At 37.1% G+C, this 22,395-nt stretch overlaps 4 protein-coding genes across 8 annotated transcripts in view; 1 reads left to right on the plus strand and 3 right to left on the minus strand.

The window, feature by feature from the left end:
* Naprt (nicotinate phosphoribosyltransferase) overlaps positions 1–16,041 on the minus strand; it is a 56,449-nt gene extending 40,408 nt beyond the window's left edge. For 3 of the 5 annotated variants that reach the window (XM_067768938.1, XM_067768939.1, XM_067768934.1), the window contains exons 1-2: positions 15,868–16,041; positions 174–405 (exon numbers count right to left, since the gene is read on the minus strand). In XM_067768938.1, coding sequence (XP_067625039.1) covers positions 174–270 — 97 coding nt within the window. In that variant the 5' untranslated portion in view covers positions 271–405; positions 15,868–16,041. Of the gene's footprint in view, positions 1–173; positions 406–566; positions 706–15,405; positions 15,544–15,867 lie in introns of those variants that run through there. The other 2 variants (XM_067768937.1, XM_067768935.1) reach the window with 2 other exon arrangements.
* Positions 16,042–17,849: 1,808 nt separating this feature from the next.
* Positions 17,850–18,657, minus strand: ND-15 (NADH dehydrogenase (ubiquinone) 15 kDa subunit). The gene is made up of 3 exons (XM_067770165.1): positions 18,500–18,657; positions 18,109–18,326; positions 17,850–18,044 (listed from the first exon to the last, which is right to left on the minus strand). Exons 2-3 carry the CDS (start codon positions 18,319–18,321, stop codon positions 17,952–17,954), a joined length of 306 nt encoding a protein of 101 aa, XP_067626266.1. The 5' UTR covers positions 18,322–18,326; positions 18,500–18,657; the 3' UTR covers positions 17,850–17,951.
* Positions 18,658–19,827: 1,170 nt separating this feature from the next.
* Pus10 (Pseudouridine synthase 10) lies at positions 19,828–21,535 on the plus strand. Its single transcript, XM_067770166.1, has 3 exons — positions 19,828–19,994; positions 20,061–20,803; positions 20,853–21,535. Exons 1-3 carry the CDS (start codon positions 19,875–19,877, stop codon positions 21,451–21,453), a joined length of 1,464 nt encoding a protein of 487 aa, XP_067626267.1. The 5' UTR covers positions 19,828–19,874; the 3' UTR covers positions 21,454–21,535.
* Positions 21,473–22,395, minus strand: Prosbeta4 (Proteasome beta4 subunit). The gene is made up of 3 exons (XM_067770168.1): positions 22,199–22,395; positions 21,913–22,138; positions 21,473–21,843 (listed from the first exon to the last, which is right to left on the minus strand). The coding sequence occupies exons 1-3, from the start codon at positions 22,287–22,289 to the stop codon at positions 21,552–21,554; spliced, it is 609 nt and encodes a 202-aa protein (XP_067626269.1). The 5' UTR covers positions 22,290–22,395; the 3' UTR covers positions 21,473–21,551.

Here is a 22,395-nt window from a genome sequence, read left to right on the forward strand (position 1 = left end):
TCTTGTTTTGATTTCGAATTCAAAACACATTGCGAACACTTTCTATTAGCAATATAGGAGTATTACATATATGCATGTAGGCGCATTTAAAAATATAGTTTAAAGTTTTTATAAATTAAAACGTGGTTTCAATCTCCACATATATCAACTTATACATATTTATGTAAGCTTACCCGTTAAAAGGGGTTGCACCACCCCATTTTGATTCATGCGTCCTCGATCCATAAATTGGCCACCGGAGTTACAATTTTGCAGTTGACGGTCGGTCATTTCGATCTATCGCTGATTAATTGCTGTTTCCTTCAGCTTTTTTATGTAAATTCTGCCTTTTGTATAAGATTTTAGGTCATTGAGCCTGTGGCTTGATTTTTTTGTAATCAAACACGGTGTGCCAGAGTATTTGGACTGATAAAGAGAAAAAAATTTATGTAATTATCAAATACGTAAAAGTCAAGTATGTACATATGTACATACATATATATGTGTTAATAATATCACTGATATGTATACATATGCATCTATACATATATTTATATATTATAAAACAATAAAATAATTAATATTACGTTTATAGATAGTTATAAACTTATGCGTTTCATGATGACTCTATGAACTCATTTTTATGTGAATATTGTGAACAAGACAACGCAACGTCTCCGTCATTGCTCAGTTTTAAAATATATCACAATAAGAAAATGTTCTCAGATCACTTATATAAACTGAAAATGTATATGGGGCATTCCACGTCAGCTCGGATGAATTTAACATAAGCGATGTGTTTGAAGTTTTGACAACTCACACTTCAAAAAATTTGTTCATACCTACATATATGACACTGGTATGATTTTCATGCTTGAAGAACTTTATCTTTATTTGACATGTTGTTGTTTATTTTGAAAGTTTTATTTTTCAAAAAATTTTTTCAAAATAAAAATTATAATTAATACAAACTAGAAAGTGTATTTTGGTTAACTAATTTCACTAGCACAGTGATTACCTACATTTTTTTGCAGTAAATTTTCAAAATATATAGATAATTTTCATGTGTCAGAAAAAAAACAAAGAGAAACACCGTAAAGCCAAAAAGAAAAAAAACTAGACGAAATAAAAACGTGTTCCTTTGTTTTTAACAACCTGGATTGTAATTCTTGTTTTTCGTAAATTTTTTTAGAATATACAATGATATACATATATATGGCCGAAATCGCGATAAAGTATACCGAACTTTTTTTTTCTTTTTGCCAATATTGCGTAAAACACCACTTGCTATAAAACTTTATTTCGTAAATCACGTAAAAACACTATATATCTTTGATTTAAAATTTTCTATATTTGATACATCACCCATTTAAAAAGAAAAACTCTGAGGTGGAAAATTGAAGAAAAAATCAGCATCGGAGAAAAAGGTGAATAATTATTTAATGAATTATTTTCTTCGTAAAATGTTTAGCTTAGTATAAAGAAAATAGTTTATCTAATTTTATATATAAAAAGCTGGTCTGATCTATTTATGTGGGGTGCGAATAAGACAAAGCTTTTTCCACCTTACAGCTCAACGTTTCGCTAAGATTTTCTTAGCATCTTCAGGAGCGTAACTGTAAGTTTATTTAGGAATTCATAAAAAACATAAAAACAACATTAGTAGGTGTTACATATAGGTGCACAAAGTTTAAAACACACATTAAACATTTATATCTAACTTACACTGAAAATGGGAGATTTTTGTTACATTAACACCATCATTCGTGGTACTCTTGTCATACTAAACTAAACTATAAACATAACAAATAAGTCGCGGCTATTTCATCGGTGTCTTCTTTCTTGTTAATCGTATATTCCCTTTTCTGCATTATACGTAGGCTCTCTAAAGTATATCTCGTCGTAGGCTCTCTAAAGTATATCTCGTCTTTTCTCTTCGTTCCTTATCTAGTATTCTTGTGTTGGCAAAATCAGCTGTGCGGTTGTTTGTTATTGCATGCTGTGATAGTGCTGTGCTGTGTTTTTGTTTTCTTATATCAGCCTCGTGCTCTGCTAGTCTGGTGCTTAAATTTCGCTTCGTAGTCCCGATATAAATCTTGTTGCAATTCTCGTTGTTTTTGCCTTTGCAAGTTACTTCGTACACTACATTACTTTGTTGTTGCTGGTCTATTGGGCTTTTTGTTTTTGTGAAGCATGTCGCTAGTGTGCATTTCGATTTGTAGGCTAAGCATAAGTTTGGTTTTTGTATAATGTTTGTGAAATTTTCTGAGAGCCTGGGAACGAATGTGACGCTAAAGTATCTTTTGGGTTCATTTGTCATATATGTAGTTGGTGATGGATTTATTATATTTTGCATTTCTATTATTTTTTGTTGAATTAAGTTATTGGTTAAGTGATCTGGGTAATTATTTTTCTTTAGCGTTCTTTTAGTTAATTTAATGTTGGCGTCGTGAAATTTGGGATGACTTATTGTCAGTATTTTGTGTATGAAGTTTCTCGCAGTATTTACTTTATATTTTTTAGGCTGTGAGGATAGGAAGTTTATTAGGCGTCCAGATGATGTAGGTTTGGTGTACCAGTCTAATATTATATTGTTGTTGTTCTTGTGTATTCGGACATCGAGAAATGGGATATTGCCGTTTTCCTCCATTTCCATGGTGAACTTTAGTCTTTCATTATATTTATTAAGAGTTTTTAAGATGAGTTCCGCGTCATTTCTTTTGATTATAGCGAATATGTCGTCCACATATTTCACTAAAAATTTTATGTTTGTGTTATTTTGTTGTTTTAGTTCTGAGAAAGTATTGTCAAGTATTTCATCCATTACTATATCTGCAATCGTCGGGGAAAGGGGGTCACCCATGGGCATTCCAAATGTTTTAGTATAAATTTTATTGTTGCAAACGAAATAGTTGTTGTCCTTTAGGCAAAAGTCTAATATCCTTTTAAATTTATTCTTTGGTATATTTGTTGTTTCTTTAATTCTGTCCCATTTTTTCATTATTATTTTCGAGGCTAAAGTGGTCGGTATATTAGAGAAGAGAGACACAACATCAAACGACACCAACACATCTTCATCACATATATTTACATTGGATAACCTTTCTTTTAGGTCATACGCATTGTTAATGTTGTATTTCTCAGATACTAAAGTTTGGAGAATTTTTCCAATATGTTTGGACAAATAATAACACGGAACATTAGTGGACGATACAATAGGACATAGCGGACATTCAGGCTTATATGATTTGGGTAATCCATAAAGTCGGGGGGCTATGGCTGTCGAGCTTGTCATTTGTTGCTTTTCTTTTGCACATGAGTTTTGCCTTATGAAGATCGTATACAATGTTGTTGTGTTTTCTCTGTAGAGTGTTCGTTGGATCATTACGAATTACCTTGTAAGTTTTCTTGTCTCCTAGTAGCTGGTCAATCTTTTCGTTGTATTCCGTTTTGTATACAGCAATTGTTTTATTCCCCTTGTCTGCGTCTGTGATAATTATGTCATCTTTGTGAAGTTTAAGGAATGTTTTTGTTTTCTTGTATGTTTGAATTATGAATTTTTCTGCTGAGTTATGACGTATGTTTCGCTTGTAAAGTAAAATTCTGTTGCTTAATTTATTTCTTGCTACTTCTTTATCCTTTTCATCCGCTATTGTTTGAAATATTTGTTCCATTTCAGCTATCGTGCGTATGGGTGAGAAATTTTGGTTTGTTGTGGGCAGTGTAAATTTTCTGCCTAGTGAGAGGCTGTTGACACACCAGTCGGTGTTTATGTTGATTCCCAGTTTTCGTAATTTTTCGCGCTTAAGATCATTTATTTTTCCTTTAAGTTCTGTTCTTTTCCTTTTCTAACCTTTTCGTGTATTAAGTTTTGTTTGGTGATAACCGCATCGAATTCCTCTTTTGTCAATTCTCGATGTATTTGTTGCTGTGCACAAATATGTTTCACAAACATTATACAAAACCCAAACTTATGCCTAGCCTACAAATCGAATTGCACACTAGCGACATGCTTCACAAAAACAAAAAGCCCAATAGACCAGCAACAACAAAGTAATGTAGTGTACGAAGTAACTTGCAAAGGCAACAACAACGAGAATTGCAACAAGATTTATATCGGGACTACGAAGCGAAATTTAAGCACCAGACTAGCAGAGCACGAGGCTGATATAAGAAAACAAAAACACAGCACAGCACTATCACAGCATGCAATAACAAACAACCGCACAGCTGATTTTGCCAACACAAGAATACTAGATAAGGAACGAAAAGAAAAGACGAGATATACTTTAGAGAGCCTACGTATAATGCAGAAAAGGGAATATACGATTAACAAGAAAGAAGACACCGATGAAATAGCCGCGACTTATTTGTTATGTTTATAGTTTAGTTTAGTATGACAAGAGTACCACGAATGATGGTGTTAATGTAACAAAAATCTCCCATTTTCAGTGTAAGTTAGATATAAATGTTTAATGTGTGTTTTAAACTTTGTGCACCTATATGTAACACCTACTAATGTTGTTTTTGTGTTTTTTTATGGATTTCTAAATAAACTTACAGTTACGCTCCTGAAGATGCTAAGAAAATCTTAGCGAAACGTTGAGCTGTAAGGTGGAAAAAGCTTTGTCTTATTCGCACCCCACATAAATAGATCAGACCAGCTTATTATATATAAAATTAGATAAATTAACTGATCGGATAAATATGAAAATATTCACATCCGGAAAGCCTGCCGGTAAATTAGTATCCATAAGCCACTCTTTCTCTAACAACAAGAACAAGAACAAAAACAACAAACCAGCAAAATGAAAAACTTTTATCAGCATATGAATATAAATATGGCGAAAACATTTGTATGTATCTGAAGCATTACAGTAAGCAGAAAGCCAAATTAGCGAAACAAAGAGAACAACTAAAGTTTCTATTAGAATGTAAGAGATACGACTTAACTCCAAACCACTTAACATACTCAGTAAAAAATGTAACTATTAACACAACTTCCGTAAAAGTAACACAAACAATGGAAAAAACAAAACAAAATTTCCTACAAAAAATATTAAATATAGAAATAACACAAACAAACATCGATATAAAAGCTACCAATGACAGTCTACGCAATGCACAGCAACAAATACATCGAGAATTGACAAAAGAGGAATTCGATGCGGTTATCACCAAACAAAACTTAATACACGAAAAGGTTAGAAAAGGAAAAGAAACAGAACTTAAAGGAAAAATAAATGATCTTAAGCGCGAAAAATTACGAAAACTGGGAATCAACATAAACACCGACTGGTTCGTCAACAGAACGAAGAGGTTAAATGGCTCCTCTCACTAGGCAGAAAATTTACACTGCCCACAACAAACCAAAATTTCTCACCCATACGCACGATAGCTGAAATGGAACAAATATTTCAACCAATAGAGGATGAAAAGGATAAAGAAGTAGCAAGAAATAAATTAAGCAACAGAATTTTACTTTACAAGCGAAACATACGTCATAACTCAGCAGAAAAATTCATAATTGAAACATACAAGAAAACAAAAACATTCCTTAAACTTCACAAAGATGACATAATTATCACAGACACAGACAAGGGGAATAAAATAATTGCTCTATACAAAACGGAATACAACGAAAAGATTGACCAGCTACTAGGAGACAAGAAAACTTACAAGGTAATTCGTAATGATCCAACGAACACTCTACAGAGAAAAACAACAACATTGTGTACGATCTTCATATGGCAAAACTCATATGTGCAAAAGAAAAGCAACAAATGACAAGCTCGACAGCCATAGCCCCCCGACTTTATGGATTACCCAAATCACATAAGCCTGAATGTCCGCTACGTCCTATTGTATCGTCCACTAATGTTCCGTAATATTATTTGTCCAAACATATTGGAAAAGTTCTCCAAACTTTAATATCTGAGAAATACAACATTAACAATGCGTATGACCTAAAAGAAAGGTTATCCAATGTAAATATATGTGATGAAGATGTGTTGGTGTCGTTTGATGTTGTGTCTCTCTTCTCTAATATACCGACCACTTTAGCCTCGAAAATAATAATGAAAAAATGGGACAGAATTAAAGAAACAACAAATATACCAAAGAATAAATTTAAAAGCATATTAGACTTTTGCCTAAAGGACAACAACTATTTCGTTTGCAACAATAAAATTTATACTCAAACATTTGGAATTCCCATGGGTGACCCCCTTTCCCCGACGACTGCAGATATAGTAATGGATGAAATACTTGACAATACTTTCTCAGAACTAAAACAACAAAATAACACAAACATAAAATTTTTAGTGAAATATGTGGACGACATATTCGCTATAATCAAAAGAAATGACGCGGAACTCATCTTAAAAACTCTTAATAAATATAATGAAAGACTAAAGTTCACCATGGAAATGGAGGAAAACGGCAATATCCCATTTCTCGATGTCCGAATACACAAGAACAACAACAATATAATATTAGACTGGTACACCAAACCTACATCATCTGGACGCCTAATAAACTTCCTATCCTCACAACCTAAAAAATATAAAGTAAATACTGCGAGAAACTTCATACACAAAATACTGACAATAAGTCATCCCAAATTTCACGACGCCAACATTAAATTAACTAAAAGAACGCTAAAGAAAAATAATTACCCAGATCACTTAACCAATAACTTAATTCAACAAAAAATAATAGAAATGCAAAATATAATAAATCCATCACCAACTACATATATGACAAATGAACCCAAAAGATACTTTAGCGTCACATTCGTTCCCAGGCTCTCTGAAAATTTCACAAACATTATACAAAAACCAAACTTATGCTTAGCCTAAAAATCGAATTGCACACTAGCGACATGCTTCACAAAAACAAAAAGCCCATTAGACCAGCAACAACAAAGTAATGTAGTGTTCGAAGTAACTTGCAAAGGCAACAACAACGAGAATTGCAAGATTTATATCATGGAAATGGAGGAAAACGGCAATATCCCAACTGGTCAAACAGTGTAGCGTAGCAGTGATTTTACAAAAAGTATATAGTTTTTTTCAATAAGCTATAAATTTACAGATTCGCTTCAACAAAGCTCAGCAAAATAACTACTAGAAGCGATGTGAAGCCACACGAAAAAGTGTACAAAAATGTAGAGCAAAAAAGTCGTCCAGGTTAGAAGGGAATTCCAACAGGTAAAATTATACGCCAGGTTTATAACTACCAAAAAAGACTCGGCAAAGCGGTGGGGAAAACGGTGCGGAAAGTAGAGCATTTCCACAATCACCAACTAAAAAGAAAACTGTGAGGGCCCAAATTTTTTCTAATTTTTTCAGCACATTAGAGCGCGTGATATTTTAGTTAACAACGCTTCTGAGCTTATGCGCGCTGTATCCATGACTCTATCAAAAATAGCGGCTGCAGAAGTAACAGAACAAATTAAACGATCAACGCGGAATCGAAAACTGCTGTTGTTTTCAAATGTGAAGCCAATATCCAATATTTCTAGTGCCTACCAAATACAAACGCGGGAGAAAAAAGTAATTTCCTTTTTCATCTCCAAACAAGGATATAACTAATATACGTCCCTATATATGTAAATACTAGCCTTTACCCGCGGCCCCGTCCGCAAGGAGAAATTTAAATATATATGCGCTATTCGCGTTAGCCTGCTTATTATCTGTTTAAAATTTTGTTTTCTTCTAATGCATTTTATTTTTGTAATTGAGTAAAAAAAATGAACTAAATGAGCTGATAACCTGATAGGATCCCAAATGATCCCGAAATTATCCAGAAAAAGCTACGAAATGCCCCCACGCTATCGCGGACGGATCCCGAAAACCATCTAGAAATGCCCCGAAAGGGTCTCCAAAAGTTCCCCGAATAGTCCCAAAAAAACCCGAAATGACAGCGACACGATTCTAGACGTATCCAGAGAACCACACAGAAATGATCCCTGAAGGTGTTCCAAAATGATCCCGAAAAGGTTCCGAAATGACCCCGACGGGCTCCCGAGCGGATTTCAAAAACCATCCAGAAAATATCCAGGAAGGGTCCCTAAATTATCCCGACATACTCCAGAAAAAGTTCCGAAATGGCACCGAGGGGATCCACGACGGATCGCGAAACCATACAGAAATGATTCCGGAAGGATCCCAAAATGATCCCGAAATAGTCCGGAAATGACCCAGATGGGTTCCCGCACAGATCCAGAAATGATCCCGGAAGGGTGCAAAAACTATCCGGAAAAGTAACAAAAAATCCCGAAATGGCTCCTACGGCATCCCGGACGGATCCAGAAATGATCTCGGAAGGGTCCCCAAATGATCCCAAAATGGTCCCGAAATGACACTTATGGATCCGGCAAACCATCAAGAAATTATGCCGAAAGGGTCCCAAAATGATCCCGAAATAATACAGAAAAAGTCACGAAACGACCCCTAGAGGATCCCCAAATGATCCCGTATTAGCCCCGAAAAGGTCCCGAAATAACCCCGACGGGATCCCGGACAAATCCCGAAAACCATCCAGAAATGATGCCGGAAGGAATCCCAAATGATTCCGAAAAAGTCCCGCAATGATTCCGATGGGATCCCGAACGGAAACCGAAAATCATCCAGAAGTGATGCCGGAAAGGTCCTCAAATGATCACCTAATAGTCCCGAAATGACCCTTAAGGGGTCATGGACGGATCCCATAAACCATCCAGAAATGATCCCGATATAGTCCCGAAGAAGTCCCGAAATTACCCTGACGGGATCTCGAACGCACCCCTAAATGACCCTGACGGGATCCCGGACAGATCCCGAAATCCATTCAGAAATGATCTTGGGAGGGACCCCAAATGATCCCGAATAAGTCCCGCAATGATTCCGACGGGATCCTGATCGGATACCGAAAACCATCCAGAAGTGATGCCGGAAAGGTCCTCAAATGATCACCTAATACCAAAATTACCCTGACGGCATCCCGGACTGATCCCGAAATCCATCCAGAAATGATCTTGGGAAGGTCCCAAAATTATCCCTAAATAGTCTCGGAAAAGTTCAGAAATTACCCTGATGGGTTCCCGGACGAATCCTGAAAGCCATCTCTAAATGATCCAGAAAAAGTCCCGAAATGACCCTGACTGAACCCCGAAAGGATCCCGAAAACTATCCAGAAATGATGCCGGAAAGGTCCTCAAATGATCTCCTAATAGTTCCGAAAAGACCCTGACGGGATCCCGAACGGATCCCGACAACTATCTAGAAATGATGCCGAAAGGGCCCGCAAATGATCCCGACGAGATCCCGGACGGATACCGAAAACCATCCAGAAATGATGCCGGTAGGTATCCCAAATGATCTCGAAATAGTCCCGAAATGACCCCGTCCGGATCCCGGACGGATCCCGAAAACTATCCAGAAATGATGTCGAAAGGGTCCCCAAATGATCCCGTGTTAGTCGAGAAAAAGTCCCGAAATTACCCCGACGGGATCCCGGACGGATCCCGAAAACCATACAGAAATGATGCCGGAAGAGCCCCCAAATGATCCCGAAAAAGTCCCCAAATGACCCCGACGAGATCCCGGACGGATCCCGAAAACCATCCAGAAATGATGCCGGAAGAGCCCCCAAATGATCCCGAAAAAGTCCCCAAATGACCCCGACGAGATCCCGGACGGATCCCGAAAACCATCCAGAAATGATGCCGAATGATCCCGTATTAGTCGCGAAAAAGTCCCGAAATTACCCCGACGGGATGCCGGACGAATCCGGAGGACCATCCAGAAATGATGCCTAAAGGGACCCAAAATAACCCCGAAAAAGTCCCGTAATGATCCCGGAAACCATCAAGAATTTATCTCTCGAAGGTACGCAAATGATCCCGAAAGTACCCCGACGGGATCCCGGACGGATCCCGAAAACCATCCAGAAATGATGCCGGAAGGATCCCCAAATGATCGCGAAATAGTCCCGAAATGATTCCGGAATAGTCCCGAAAATGTCCCAAAATAACCCCGACGGGATCCCGGACGGATCCCGAAAACTATACAGAAATGATCCCGGAAGGGTCCCAAAATGATCCCGAAATAGTCCCGAAAAAGTCCCGAAATTACCCCGGCGTAATCCCGGACCGATCCCGAAAACCATCCAGAAATGATCCCGGAAGGGTCTCGATATGACCCTTACGGGATTACAAATAAGGTGAAGCTAATTATAAAACCATGTTAATAAGGCAGCAGGCGCATTGGAGCGAATAAAAAGTTACATAGAAACATACAGGTAAAGCTAATAAAAGCGTGCTAATAAAAACAATTGCTGGAGGGCGGATGGCGGGAGTAGAGGAGAGGACCACTGATCGTTCCTCCAAAATTGTCTAGATCTCGTTCTGTATGTACCAGATACCAAAAACTATTGATTTAGGAGAAAATTTATATTGAGTTATAACAATTTATAGATTTTACACCAGAGAGGGAGATAAAGGGGGCGGGCGGAGGGTGTCACTGCTTACTTTGTAAGCCCTCGACTTATTTGACCCCTTGAGTCTGTGATATTGGTGAAGGCCAGTATACGTAAAGTTATAATGTGTAAAAATTATTGAAAAATAATTTCTCGAAGGGGTCGTGGGACCCCCACCCCTCTTTCCATGTTCGAAAAAAAATTCCCTAGTAGACTACTGTCTGTGTCCCAAATTTCATCAAAATCCGTGTAGCCATTCTGGCGTGATTCAGTCGCAAAGACGAAGAAATATAATAATTAAATTATAACTGTTCCTAGGGGGCGGAGACCACGCTAGACTATTGGCTATATGTGTGCAAAATTTTATCCAAATCGGTCCAGCCGTTCTTGCGTGATTGAGTCACAAAGACAAACGTCTGGACAAACATCCAAACATCCAAACATCTAAACATCCAAACTTTGCCATTTATAATATATATTAGATTAGATATGCTGCGAATATGATTTTTACGTTTTTGTATAATAACATATTGTTTACCAGCTCAACCATTTATTAAAGGATATCATCGAAAATCTATCTCTGTCTCACTTTTTTTATGATTTCATAAAGCTTTAGCTAAAACTACTCTAAAAACTATATTTATAATTCGTACATGTAGCATGGCAGTATTTTTTGTAGCGTGGCAGTGGCCAGAAATACTGCCACAAGATATATTGAAATTGGATTATAACGATTGGGCAGGTCTCTGGCCTTGGCTTGATATCTTGTCTGCGGCATACAGGAGAGGGAATCGCATCCCTTGTACCAATTTGCAGATTTTTCCGAAAAAGTGTAGTAACATCTTAACACACTTCCAAAATTGTGTAGCGTGGCAGTGTAACAAAATCCACCATTACTTTAAAGCCATGAACGGCACATCGAAATTTGAATAAAAAGAATAATGCCTTTTGGAATCCTTTCGAAAGGCGCTTAAAGAGTCCTATTTTAGTTAAATAGTTTAAAAGATATGCGCAAAATCAATGTACGAATGTAGCGTGGCAGTGCAAAATTTCGGCCATATATAGACATGCCCGGCAATTCACTTTCAAATGAATTTGCGTATTTAGATGGTTTAAACTTACCGCGTACAACCCGCAATTTCACTCGAAAGTGAATTGCAGCACATGCCTCATAATGTCACACTTGCACCAGTACTGAAACCGTATTATTTGTAAAAGAGACGCAAAATTCATTGAAAAATATAGGCATTAGGATTAAAAAAAAATTATTCCTACCATTTTTTTTTTACTTCCTTTGTAATGAGCCACTTTCATGTAGTCCGCAAATTGCAGTTCAAAATTGTGAAACCTTGCAATTGATTTTTAAGTAACTTGGTGTGGTACTAGGGTCCTGAAACTTTGAACATACTTCAAAGTCGTTGTTGTTGTTGTTGTTGTAGCGATTAGTTACTCCCCGAAGGCTTTGGGGAGTGTTATCGATGTGATGGTCCTTTGTCGGATACAGATCCGATACGCTCCGGTAACACAGCACCATTAAGGTACTGGCCCGACCATCTCGGGAACGATTTATATGGCCACATTAAACCTTCAGGCCATCCCTCCCTCCCCACCACCAAGTTCCATGAGGAGCTTGGGGTCGTCAGAGCCTCGTCTGTTAGTGAAACGGGATTCGCCGCTCGAAGGTGAGGTTGACAATTGGGTTGGAGAAGCTATATATTGCGCTACACAACCCCTTGAATCCCATACTTCAAAGTCCGAGGACAATGCAATTACTTTCGCTAGATGACGTACGGATCGTACTATTTAAGAGCTTTTTGGAATTCAGCGGTCAAGTTTTAAGTAACTTTTCGATAATCTAGATAACTGAAACTTTGAACCAATGAAAAAAAAAAATAATAAAAGACGGGCAGGTATCGAGATATTCAAAGATTTTTAGAAAATACATGCACACATACATATATAGAACAGAGGGATCCTTATGATTGATTTCTAAATAACTTCTTGTTGAGCTACAAACTTAAAACCTCACTCGAAATTCAAAGCACCGAGAGAGCAACGAAAGGAGAAAAATACCGCTAGACGGACGGCGCACAGACCCATATAATTTCGTAAGAGGAAAGTGATATTAACATTTTCCAACGACGAGCTAATTTTTAATGCCATTTTATGCAGTATTTTAAAACAAGAAAGGACCAAATAGCCTTTTGGGATTCAAGGGGTTGTGTAGCGCAATATATAACTTCTCCAACCCAATTGTCAACCTCACCTTCGAGCGGCGAATCCCGTTTCACTAACAGACGAGGCTCTGCCGACCCCAAGCTCCTCATGGAACTTGGGGGTGGGGAGGGAGGGATGGCCTGAAGGTTTAATGTGGCCATATAAATCGTTCCCGAGATGGTCGGGCCAGCACCTTAATGGTGCTGTGTTACCGGAGCGTATCGGATCTGTATCCGACAAAGGACCATCACATCGATAACACTCCCCAAAGCCTTCGGGGAGTAACCTAATCGCTACAACAACAACAACAACCAAATAGCCTTTCGTGCTAGTTGATATTTTCACTCTGTTTACTTATTTCAGGCAAACTATTGCTAGTTTAAAATGACCTTAGCAAAGTAACTCCACCAAAGAATGCTAGAACTATCTTTATTGGTGTAGGTTTTTCATCCAGACTAAAAACTATTCCACCCGCAGCCAACGACCAATTTGAGAGTCGTGATTGGCTGAGTGTTATTAAAATAAATGGAATTCACAAAAAAATACCAACAACTTTGAAAGTTAATTTCTTCCGATTGGCTGAACCTTTTTCGAAAGGTCTACAAGTTACAATTTTTCATGGTTTTGTCCTTTTGCAACTATATCGTAAACGTTTTCAATTAGAGTGGCCACTTGTAAGAAGGTTAGGAGGAGACAAAGTAATCAGGGTAAGTTTTAAGTTGTTTTATGTTTATTTTATTTGTTAAAAATATTATTTTTAGATTGAAACATGACGCAAAAACATAGAACAAATATACATATGTATGTAAAAAAACAGTTTTCGAAATTTGTTCTCAAAACATAGGTATGAAGCAATAAAACCAGAGAGATGAAGTCATTAGCACAACAGCAACAATTCGACGGCCCTCAAATTTAGACTATGAATTTTGAAGTAGTAAGGAGGGAAAGTTTGTGGTACTATTTTGCTACGTTTTTACAACCTGTTATGTAATGTGCAGAAAAAAGCAACTCTCGATATATCTTAATATTGGAAATGGGGGCATGAAAGAAAAGTGAAGAGAAAACAGAGGAAATGGGAAGAAAAAGTAGAGGAAGATGGAGGGAAGTCGGAAAATTAAAGAGAACAAGAAAAAGATCGAGAGTCAGAGTAAAAGTAAGAATAGGAGTAATGGCTTGAAACAAAGTAGTAAAAAGAGGTTAACAGAAAGATTAAGAATAAGGATACGATTAAGAGGCATTGAGAGATAGGCTTTAATAGGAGCTAGAGGGGAAAGAGTAAGAGGAAAAGGGATAGGGAAATTGAATCAGCCAAATAAGGTAAACTATAAAATGCAGATGGGAGAAGAAATAAGAGAGGAAGAGGGTTAGATAGAGAAGAGGCAGGTGAATAGATAGAGAAAGTCAGAACAAAGTTTATCGGGTTCGATCAATCGGGTGGGAGCATTTCATGTTTGTCTAAATGTTTCCAGGGAGAGCCAGAGCTGTATAAGATAAAATGCGGATAAGCCAAACCTTTTTTTGCCATCAATTAAATTAAAACCTCTGATTTGTTGAAGCATCATTGCTGTTAAACCTCTGCCGCTATGTATTTTTTCCTCTTTCTGCCCAACGAGCCTAATTCAACGCTTGTTTTACATAGATAAATGTCAACCCCTAGTTTTCATATTACAAACCTCCCAGATACCTACTCATCCGCAATTTCATGATATTGTTCCGGATCGTCAGTCATCTCATTGACGCCAGCAGTATCTTTCCATATTCCTAAGTTGTAGACGATGTGATCCTCTTAAGACTCAGCCATTCAGTTCAGTTGACCTAAACTTTTCCATTTCCCCTCAAGAAAAGAAAATAAACCCCCGCAAAAAGGAAATACAGACCACAGGCGTTATTTTCTTCCACGTTACTTCATATTTTAGAAAGGCATTAACCTAGATAAGTCAAGAAATTTATGAGGGCAAGTTTTGTCAAATGCTACTATATTTTTTAATAGTGACTTCAGCTGTCTGCTTTTATTGCGTCATGGGTATGTGCTATTCAAAATAGGTACATCTTTTTCTAATTATTGCCTTTAACTTTAAAGGAACTAGAAAACAAAAACATGGGTCTGGTTGGCCCAAGTGAGGCTTTTAATACCAAACAAAAGTTATGTTTTAATTTAACATTACCACCTCCATCTTCGTATTTAAGATTTCACATGGAATTCAACTCCACCGATCATTTCGCCCTTTAAAAGCAATTATTACATATAATCCGAATTTCGATAACTAAATGGACATGTCCTGCATATAAGCTTTAAGTTCTTCTGTCCAGAGTAGCAACCAGGAACAGAAAAGTTAAAGGATTTGTGGAGTTGCTCGTGTATATTTAATTAATGATATTGTGGGTTTAATTTTCGTATGTAGATGTCAATACTTATCAATATTCCCGGCAAATATTTGTACACTTCCAAATGGCGGTATCTCTATGTATAAACGATATTTCATAGCATCCTAATTAACCCTCGAACAAACTGAATGTGAGAACACATATCAAGTTCACAACTTATCAGTTCGTCGTCTTTATTACAAGAGATAATATCAGTATATTCGCTATCAGAAAGTCATGACAGAATGACTGCACAGAACTAATTGTGGCTTAATATCTCCAACTTTGGTATCAAATCATATATTTTCCTTAACACTTCCTATATACATATATGCACCCGCGTGTACATACATATGTCAAAACGTTAATATTTACTTTTCACACCTTGATATGAATGATAGTCCGCCGGTTTTCTCGATATGACTATTTGTCCACTGAGCTCATATAACTAAGAAACATTTTGCAAATATTTTAAAATTTATAACACGGATTTTGTTTATTTTCCATTTTTGTTACTTAGCAGCGACAATATAAATGAAGCGGGGTAATACAAGTGAAGTAAACATTGAAATTGCCAATGGATAGAACTTACAAGTGCATTGCACATATGAGAAGTGCGACGCACGTGAAGCAAGGTTGAAGGTTGCCTGAAGGTCGGAGGGAGATCCTTCTCTTGACTGGATGGGGGTGGTTGGCTTTTATTTAACTTCAATATATATTTGTAATCATAAATAACCGTCACAATATTTCTCTCTATAGTCATAAAGAACAAACGATCTAACAAATTGCAATTCGATTCCGCAAAGTGCAATTTGCATATTCGTTGAATTTTTAATTTACGTTTACCTTTTTCGGAAAATTTTTTCAATTATTTCTGCAGGTTCCTTTAGACTTTTGAAACAGTGTATTCAAGCGAACACATCAACTTCCTTCAACAACTTTTATGTCCGAAATTATAATAAATTATTATTCCTATCAGGAAAATGTTATTATATTTCTGATAAGAACGAATGTCAAATAAATATTTGTATACACAAACATACATATTTTAAAGGTGCTGTCGCAATTGACATTTGAATTGTCGATAATGTGGTTCATATTTGCTTAAACGGTGAGACAATTTGAAACACTTCCTTTATATAAATGAATCAAAGCGCATTGGTCAGCCGTTTACGTGCTACGCGTCCCCTATATGGTCGCCAAGCCTAAAAACTACTCACTGGAGGAAGCTACAGGCCTGCCAAAATACTGCGCTCAGAACCGCCACGGACTGTCTTCTTATGTCCCCAGAACACCATCTACATAATGAGGCGAGAATACTCCCCATCAGGGAGAGAAATAAGATGCTAACCAAACAGTTTCTGTTGAATACCCAGAAACGTGTGCATCCCAACAGACATCTGATTGATGAGCCAACACCGCCTAGGGACTTAAGCAGTCATCTCCGTAAGCATTTTGAGGAAATACGGCACCTGAGAACTCAGCCGTATAAAGCAAAAAAACACAAGCAGGTCCTTGGTGAACTCCACAAACAGGCGTCGGACCTTTATGCCGGGAATTGCCCGGTGAATCCAGTACTTAGGGAACAGTACCCAAAACTTGCGGAAGAGGAACGTATACTCCCCAGGGAAACGCAAGTCACTCTGGCTCAACTTCGTTCTGGATAATGTAACAGGTTAAACTCTTACATATCCAGAATCAACCCCGACATACACAATGTATGCCCCGCTTGCAATGTGTCCCCAAATGACACCAACCATCTCTTTAATTGTAATGTGGAACAAACGAAACAGCAATTATCCTCGGACTCCCGTTAGAGGATATTGATGACAATTTGTGATCGGTCGCAGCTATTAGGTCGAGCGAAACATTGTAACAACAACAACAACAACAACAAAGCGCATCCGAAAATGTGTTTTGAAAACGGACATGATGTTGATCAATATTGACTGACAGCTGATAGTTTGTCAGAAACAATACTGTTAAGGAAGAGCGCAACTACTGAAACTGTTTAAAATAACTATTTTTCAATTTCAGAATCAAAATTCATCAAGGAGATATTTTTCGCTGATATCCGACCGCCACATTTATACTCTGCCATGCATCGCTCTGGACACCCTCTAGACGAACATTCTGTGATATTCCTCACATTCCAATGAAGCGTGATCCAAATACGGATATAGATTTAACATGTAAATGCAACAACAATTGATCCATATGGATCACATTGATCTGGATCACGCTTCATTGAAATGTAGAATTTTCTTTTATACCCGTTATGTTCCGTTATGTATATAAAACGCGTTTGGTTTTTAAATGGCACCACGCCAGCGAATCTCACTGATTCCTGTTAACACTGCAAAAAACTTCAGGTCAGGGAAGCATTGCATCTCCTAACTCCGCCAAAACGCCAGAAGGAAGCACAGAAGCCAACCTTTAGACCTATTTTAATTTTCAGCTCAACGAAGAAAGCCCGAAAAAAAATGTAACGTAAACGTCAAGCCTTCAATGTGTGGATCGCCTATGATACACCTACCGATACATTTTACAAAAATAACAAACTTGGTCTTGAAGACAACAAATTAATATAATAACTATTTTATTTTAATAAAATCGAGAAACTCTTGAAAAGACGTCACGCGGAATGAATAAACAGCGAAGACTCTCATTAAAATAATCTCGATGTAAGCATCTTCATTAAAAAGTCTTTGAAAGTGTTTAAAGGCAGTATTTCCACACCCTCTCACGTAATGCCCCAGAAAAATAACATGTTAAAGCGTATTATTATGTTCATCCTTGGTCGTCATACCACAATAATTATTTCAAAGTTTAAATTTACATCATTTATTGGCAAAATATTAACTCAATATTCTTCCTAAAATGCCCACAGGTATTCTCATAAACGAACATACTTTGAAAAACTAGACATATTAATAAGCATCAACTCGAGGAGGATCAGCAAACAGGTCTTCTTTTTTGCGATCTCCGAAATAGTACTGCTTTAGACGTTCAGCACGCATTGCCTAAAAGAAGTTGGTTTTGTTCGACTAGAGAAATGTTATTGAGAGCATTTTATCAAGAACTTACATGAAATCTTAAAAGTTGTTTTCGAAGTCCAACACACTCATTAAAATCTGCTATTAAATCGACACACATCTTTTCACCTCTTTCTACTCCATAAGCCTCGAGACAATCCATCATATCCATTTCCATCTTGCCACATTTTTCATAAGTTTGATGATTGATCAAACAACCAGTCAAATCCGTGAACGGCGTTCTCAAAAATGGTCCCAGAGACATTTAAACTGAAATAAGGAAGGAAATATGGAAGAGTGTTACAAAGCTAATCATGGGCATTCAATGGTGCAGTGTTTGTTTGGGCTTGTGACGTAACATTTGTTAAGTCGTGTATATGTTAGTTTCAAAAGTTATATGTGAGTTTCGAGATACTGTGAGTAGGTCTTCTTTAAATAATTACCTGATAAGTATTTCCGCTGGACGATGTTGTTAATTTAAATCTTTTTTGCAAATTAAGTACGAGTGGAATTTATATTTTTTGTTGTTCTAGAACGACAGCCCAAACAGCTGCTTTTGACGTTACTTGGTCGGTAGTGGTGTACTTTCATGCTTCTTTCTGCGCATCGGCAATGCAGTGGTGTGGGAGCAATTCGTTCTGTGTTCGGGTTGACCCATGACGTCATCTTTGGCATGACATCGGGCGCTTTCAAAGAACTCATACCCTGCAAAATTGTTAGATTACGTGTTCCATTTTCTTCATGTTGGAGTACTCTAACAATACTCCTTTGCAATGCGTTTTCGGACCACCATCAGCCGTTCATTGCTCGTTTTTTAACGACCGTGATCACGACCCAATGACGATCGAACAGAGTTGCCAAAAGTAAAATATTGCATACAAATAATTTTACTATGGCAACTCTGATAAAATGCGCACTGTTTTTATGTATACATACTATAGTATAGAGAAATATTAGTTTCTTTATTCACACAAATGCTAAATAACATAAAAATATTCGTAGTAAAAAATATAAAAGTTGTATTGCCCCTCTTCATTTACTTCCATTTTTAATTAAATTCACACCGATAATTCTTTCCGACACAATTCCTCTTTAGTACTTTCGCATATGATCCTCTGTGGGTGCTCCATGGAGTACAACAGTGAAAGTATTTTGGATACTCATAAACAAAGCGAGAGTGGGATCACCTACTCCTCTCCTAGAACATCGCAATGTTAATTGGAGCACATTATTTGTATGAATACAGATTAGTTTTGGAACACTCCTATACTCCCAAAGAAGTATTCCTTATATTGTTTATGGAGTACTCGCGTTTTTTGAAGGGTATATGCTCGGTTATTTGACTGAAAATCCAAACCGTTGAGTGGTCAAAAATAATAAACGGTGCGTTCAGGAAGTTGTCATTCAACGATTGATCCCATTGTTTACTATATAGTTTGGCAGCTTAAGTCGAGGTTATGTTGCGAATGAGTGGAAGGCAGTGGACTAGGCAGTCGAATGTCATATAATGAAGGAATGGCGTTCGGAGTTTTTTCAAAGTTAAAAAAAAAAACAAGATAAAGCTTTAATATAAATAAAACTATTGTTTTAATAACAACAAAAACGCCTTATATATTCTATAGACATAAATTCGTAAGGATTATCTCAGTTTAAAATTTGAATTAAATAATCTAAAGTTTTTGTTTGAAACTGAGTCGAGAACTGTGCGTGTTAATGTGCGAATTTTCACCGATCAGCTGTTAGTTGCGCTACTTGGTAAAATTTACAATGATTGATCCACAGTTGTGTTTGCTGAAAGCGCCCATTGAAATTATAAACATGAAAAACCAGGAACTCGTGGATTATCTCAAAGAGTGCGGTGTATGTCTATTTTGCCAATTGCGGCATTTAAAAGCTCGTGGAGAAGAATACAAAAATCTTAAGCAGAGCTTCGAGCGTGTAGGGAATTGTGAAGTATTGAAAACAAATTGTTTGTATATTAATAATTTTGTTTTAACGTTGTAGCTTAATGTGAGTTATGAAGATGAATCAGACAACACATCAGATCCCATTATTAAAAAGAAACGTGAAAATGTGTGTCCAACTTGTTTAGACTTATTTTCTGCTGATTTCAAAGAAAAGCTTATAGATTCCATATTAGGCACCGACATTGCTAAATATGAGTGTGATGGTATTGTTCTTGCTATCAGCATACCCATAGTGCTGCAATTGCAACCACTTGCGATGTGGTATGCTCTTTTAGACAAATTCGGCAAAGATATTAATGAAGAACGTGCACCAGATGTCTCTCTAAAAGAGGCTATTAAACTGATTATAAATCCCACAATTTGTGAGAGACTCAAAAAAACCTATGACATCGAAAACGGTATTATGATAAACATCAATTTGGGACACGCGCAAGAAGAAGCCATACTTTATCGATTAAGAAAACTCAACAATTTAGCCTATCCCCCAAAAAAGGGTCAAAAGCTGGAGCAAATATCGCGATCGTTAATTGAAAAGAAGTATAATCCTTCAAGGGTAAGCTTGGAACTTTTCAAAGATGCATTTTCAGTCCCTCCTTCAATACCAAATGAAGGACTCAAATTGGAAAGCGTTACAGTGTACGGGCCTACAACATATGTTGCAGGACGATATCGTAAGATATCACGAAAACTCTCACATACACCATGGGTATTAAACGGCAAGAGAGTAATGGATGACAGCATAGAGGAAATCATCATACGAAACATAGCACCATATTTTTGGTGAGCATATCATTCAATTACCTGTGCCTATTTAACTATTTCGTTGCAGTGATCAGAAAAAAGTAAACTTCATGTCAAGTGGCCGGGAGGATGTCGATGTTCGGTGTCTTGGCGCCGGTCGACCTTTTGTATTGGAAATATCAAATGCTTTTCGAACAACAATGTCTTCACAACAAACTCTCAAAATGAAAGCAAACATAGATGCTTCCCAAAAAGTGTCTGTACGCGATCTTCAAATAGTGAAACGCGAAGACTTGACACACATCAAAATGGGTGAAGAGCAAAAACGAAAATGTTACCGCGCGCTTTGCCAACTTGATTCGCCCGCTACTGTAGGTATTTTAGAAATGTTAAATGTTACAAAAGGATTTGAAATACAACAAAAAACTCCTATAAGAGTGCTACATCGCCGACCGTTACTTACACGGCCTCGCAGTATATATAGCCTAAAAGCGTCTGTTTGTGAAGAGAATAAACATTTATTAATACTTGATGTTGTAACACAGGCCGGGACATATATAAAAGAACTAGTGCACGGAGAATTCGGACGTACAACGCCATCCATTGCGTCAATAATTGGTCAGCGTATTGATATCGTTGCACTTGATGTAGAGGAAATTGACTTAGACTGGCCACCATCTATTGACTAATTCCTGCACCCAAGTTAAATTTATTATTTATCAAAACTTACTACAGGATATTATTTTTTATTAAAGTTTCATAAGAACAAAATAGTCTTTCGTTATTTTTAATTACATTCAATTTTAGCTTTAATGTCGGGCAGTGATGTAACACCATCCTTATTCACAAGAGCAACTTTAAAGTTTTTCTGATTTATAACGAGTCGTTTTTGAATTTCTTTAACACAATGTTCAAGAATAGTATAGGCTTCATCTTTACTCAGTCCATGTTTGTATTCTCTATCAAAGATACTTTGACAAAACATGGCTCCATATCCCTGACCGCTGTATTTTACTTCTACTGAATTGGCCAAATAATCGAGGAAGTACAGCGCAGATTTTTTAGTCTTTTCATCATAGCTGCAAACATAGTTAAATAAACGTATGTATATGCATCTATTTGTTTATTATTAGACATATTTTTCTTACCCGGCTATCATCATATTCACTTGGTAGGGTGTTCTGCTGCGCAGGTAGTCTGCAAGATTTTTGCGAGTAAAATGTGCAGCCTCCTTCGGAGATAGTTCATAGTTGTTGCGCATTTTGTACAGTGCAATGTTTTTCGAAATGAATTCAGTGAACTGCACAGTATCACCAGAATCTCCCATTGTTGCAAATACTAGACTATTGGAAATCTTGTGTATCTTATTCTCATCTAAATAAAAGAAAAAATGATACCAAAGCGAAGAGAACGAACTATATATTTTTCCTTTACCTTCCTTCATCACAACTATAGAACGGGCTTGCGTCGTATCAGCAGCAACAATAGCAAAATCATCTCCACGTATTCCCAAAATCGTCTCCATTGCAAAAGATTACTCTTTATTAATTTCGTTAATCGCAACCAGATTTTTAAGTATAGCCGGGAATGACAAGACAAATCATTCAGTATGTGCCATTCATTGCGAAGTT

The sequence above is a fragment of the Eurosta solidaginis genome, chromosome 2 (assembly GCF_040869045.1).
Source record: "Eurosta solidaginis isolate ZX-2024a chromosome 2, ASM4086904v1, whole genome shotgun sequence".
NCBI classification, from domain to species: Eukaryota; Metazoa; Arthropoda; class Insecta; order Diptera; family Tephritidae; genus Eurosta; species Eurosta solidaginis.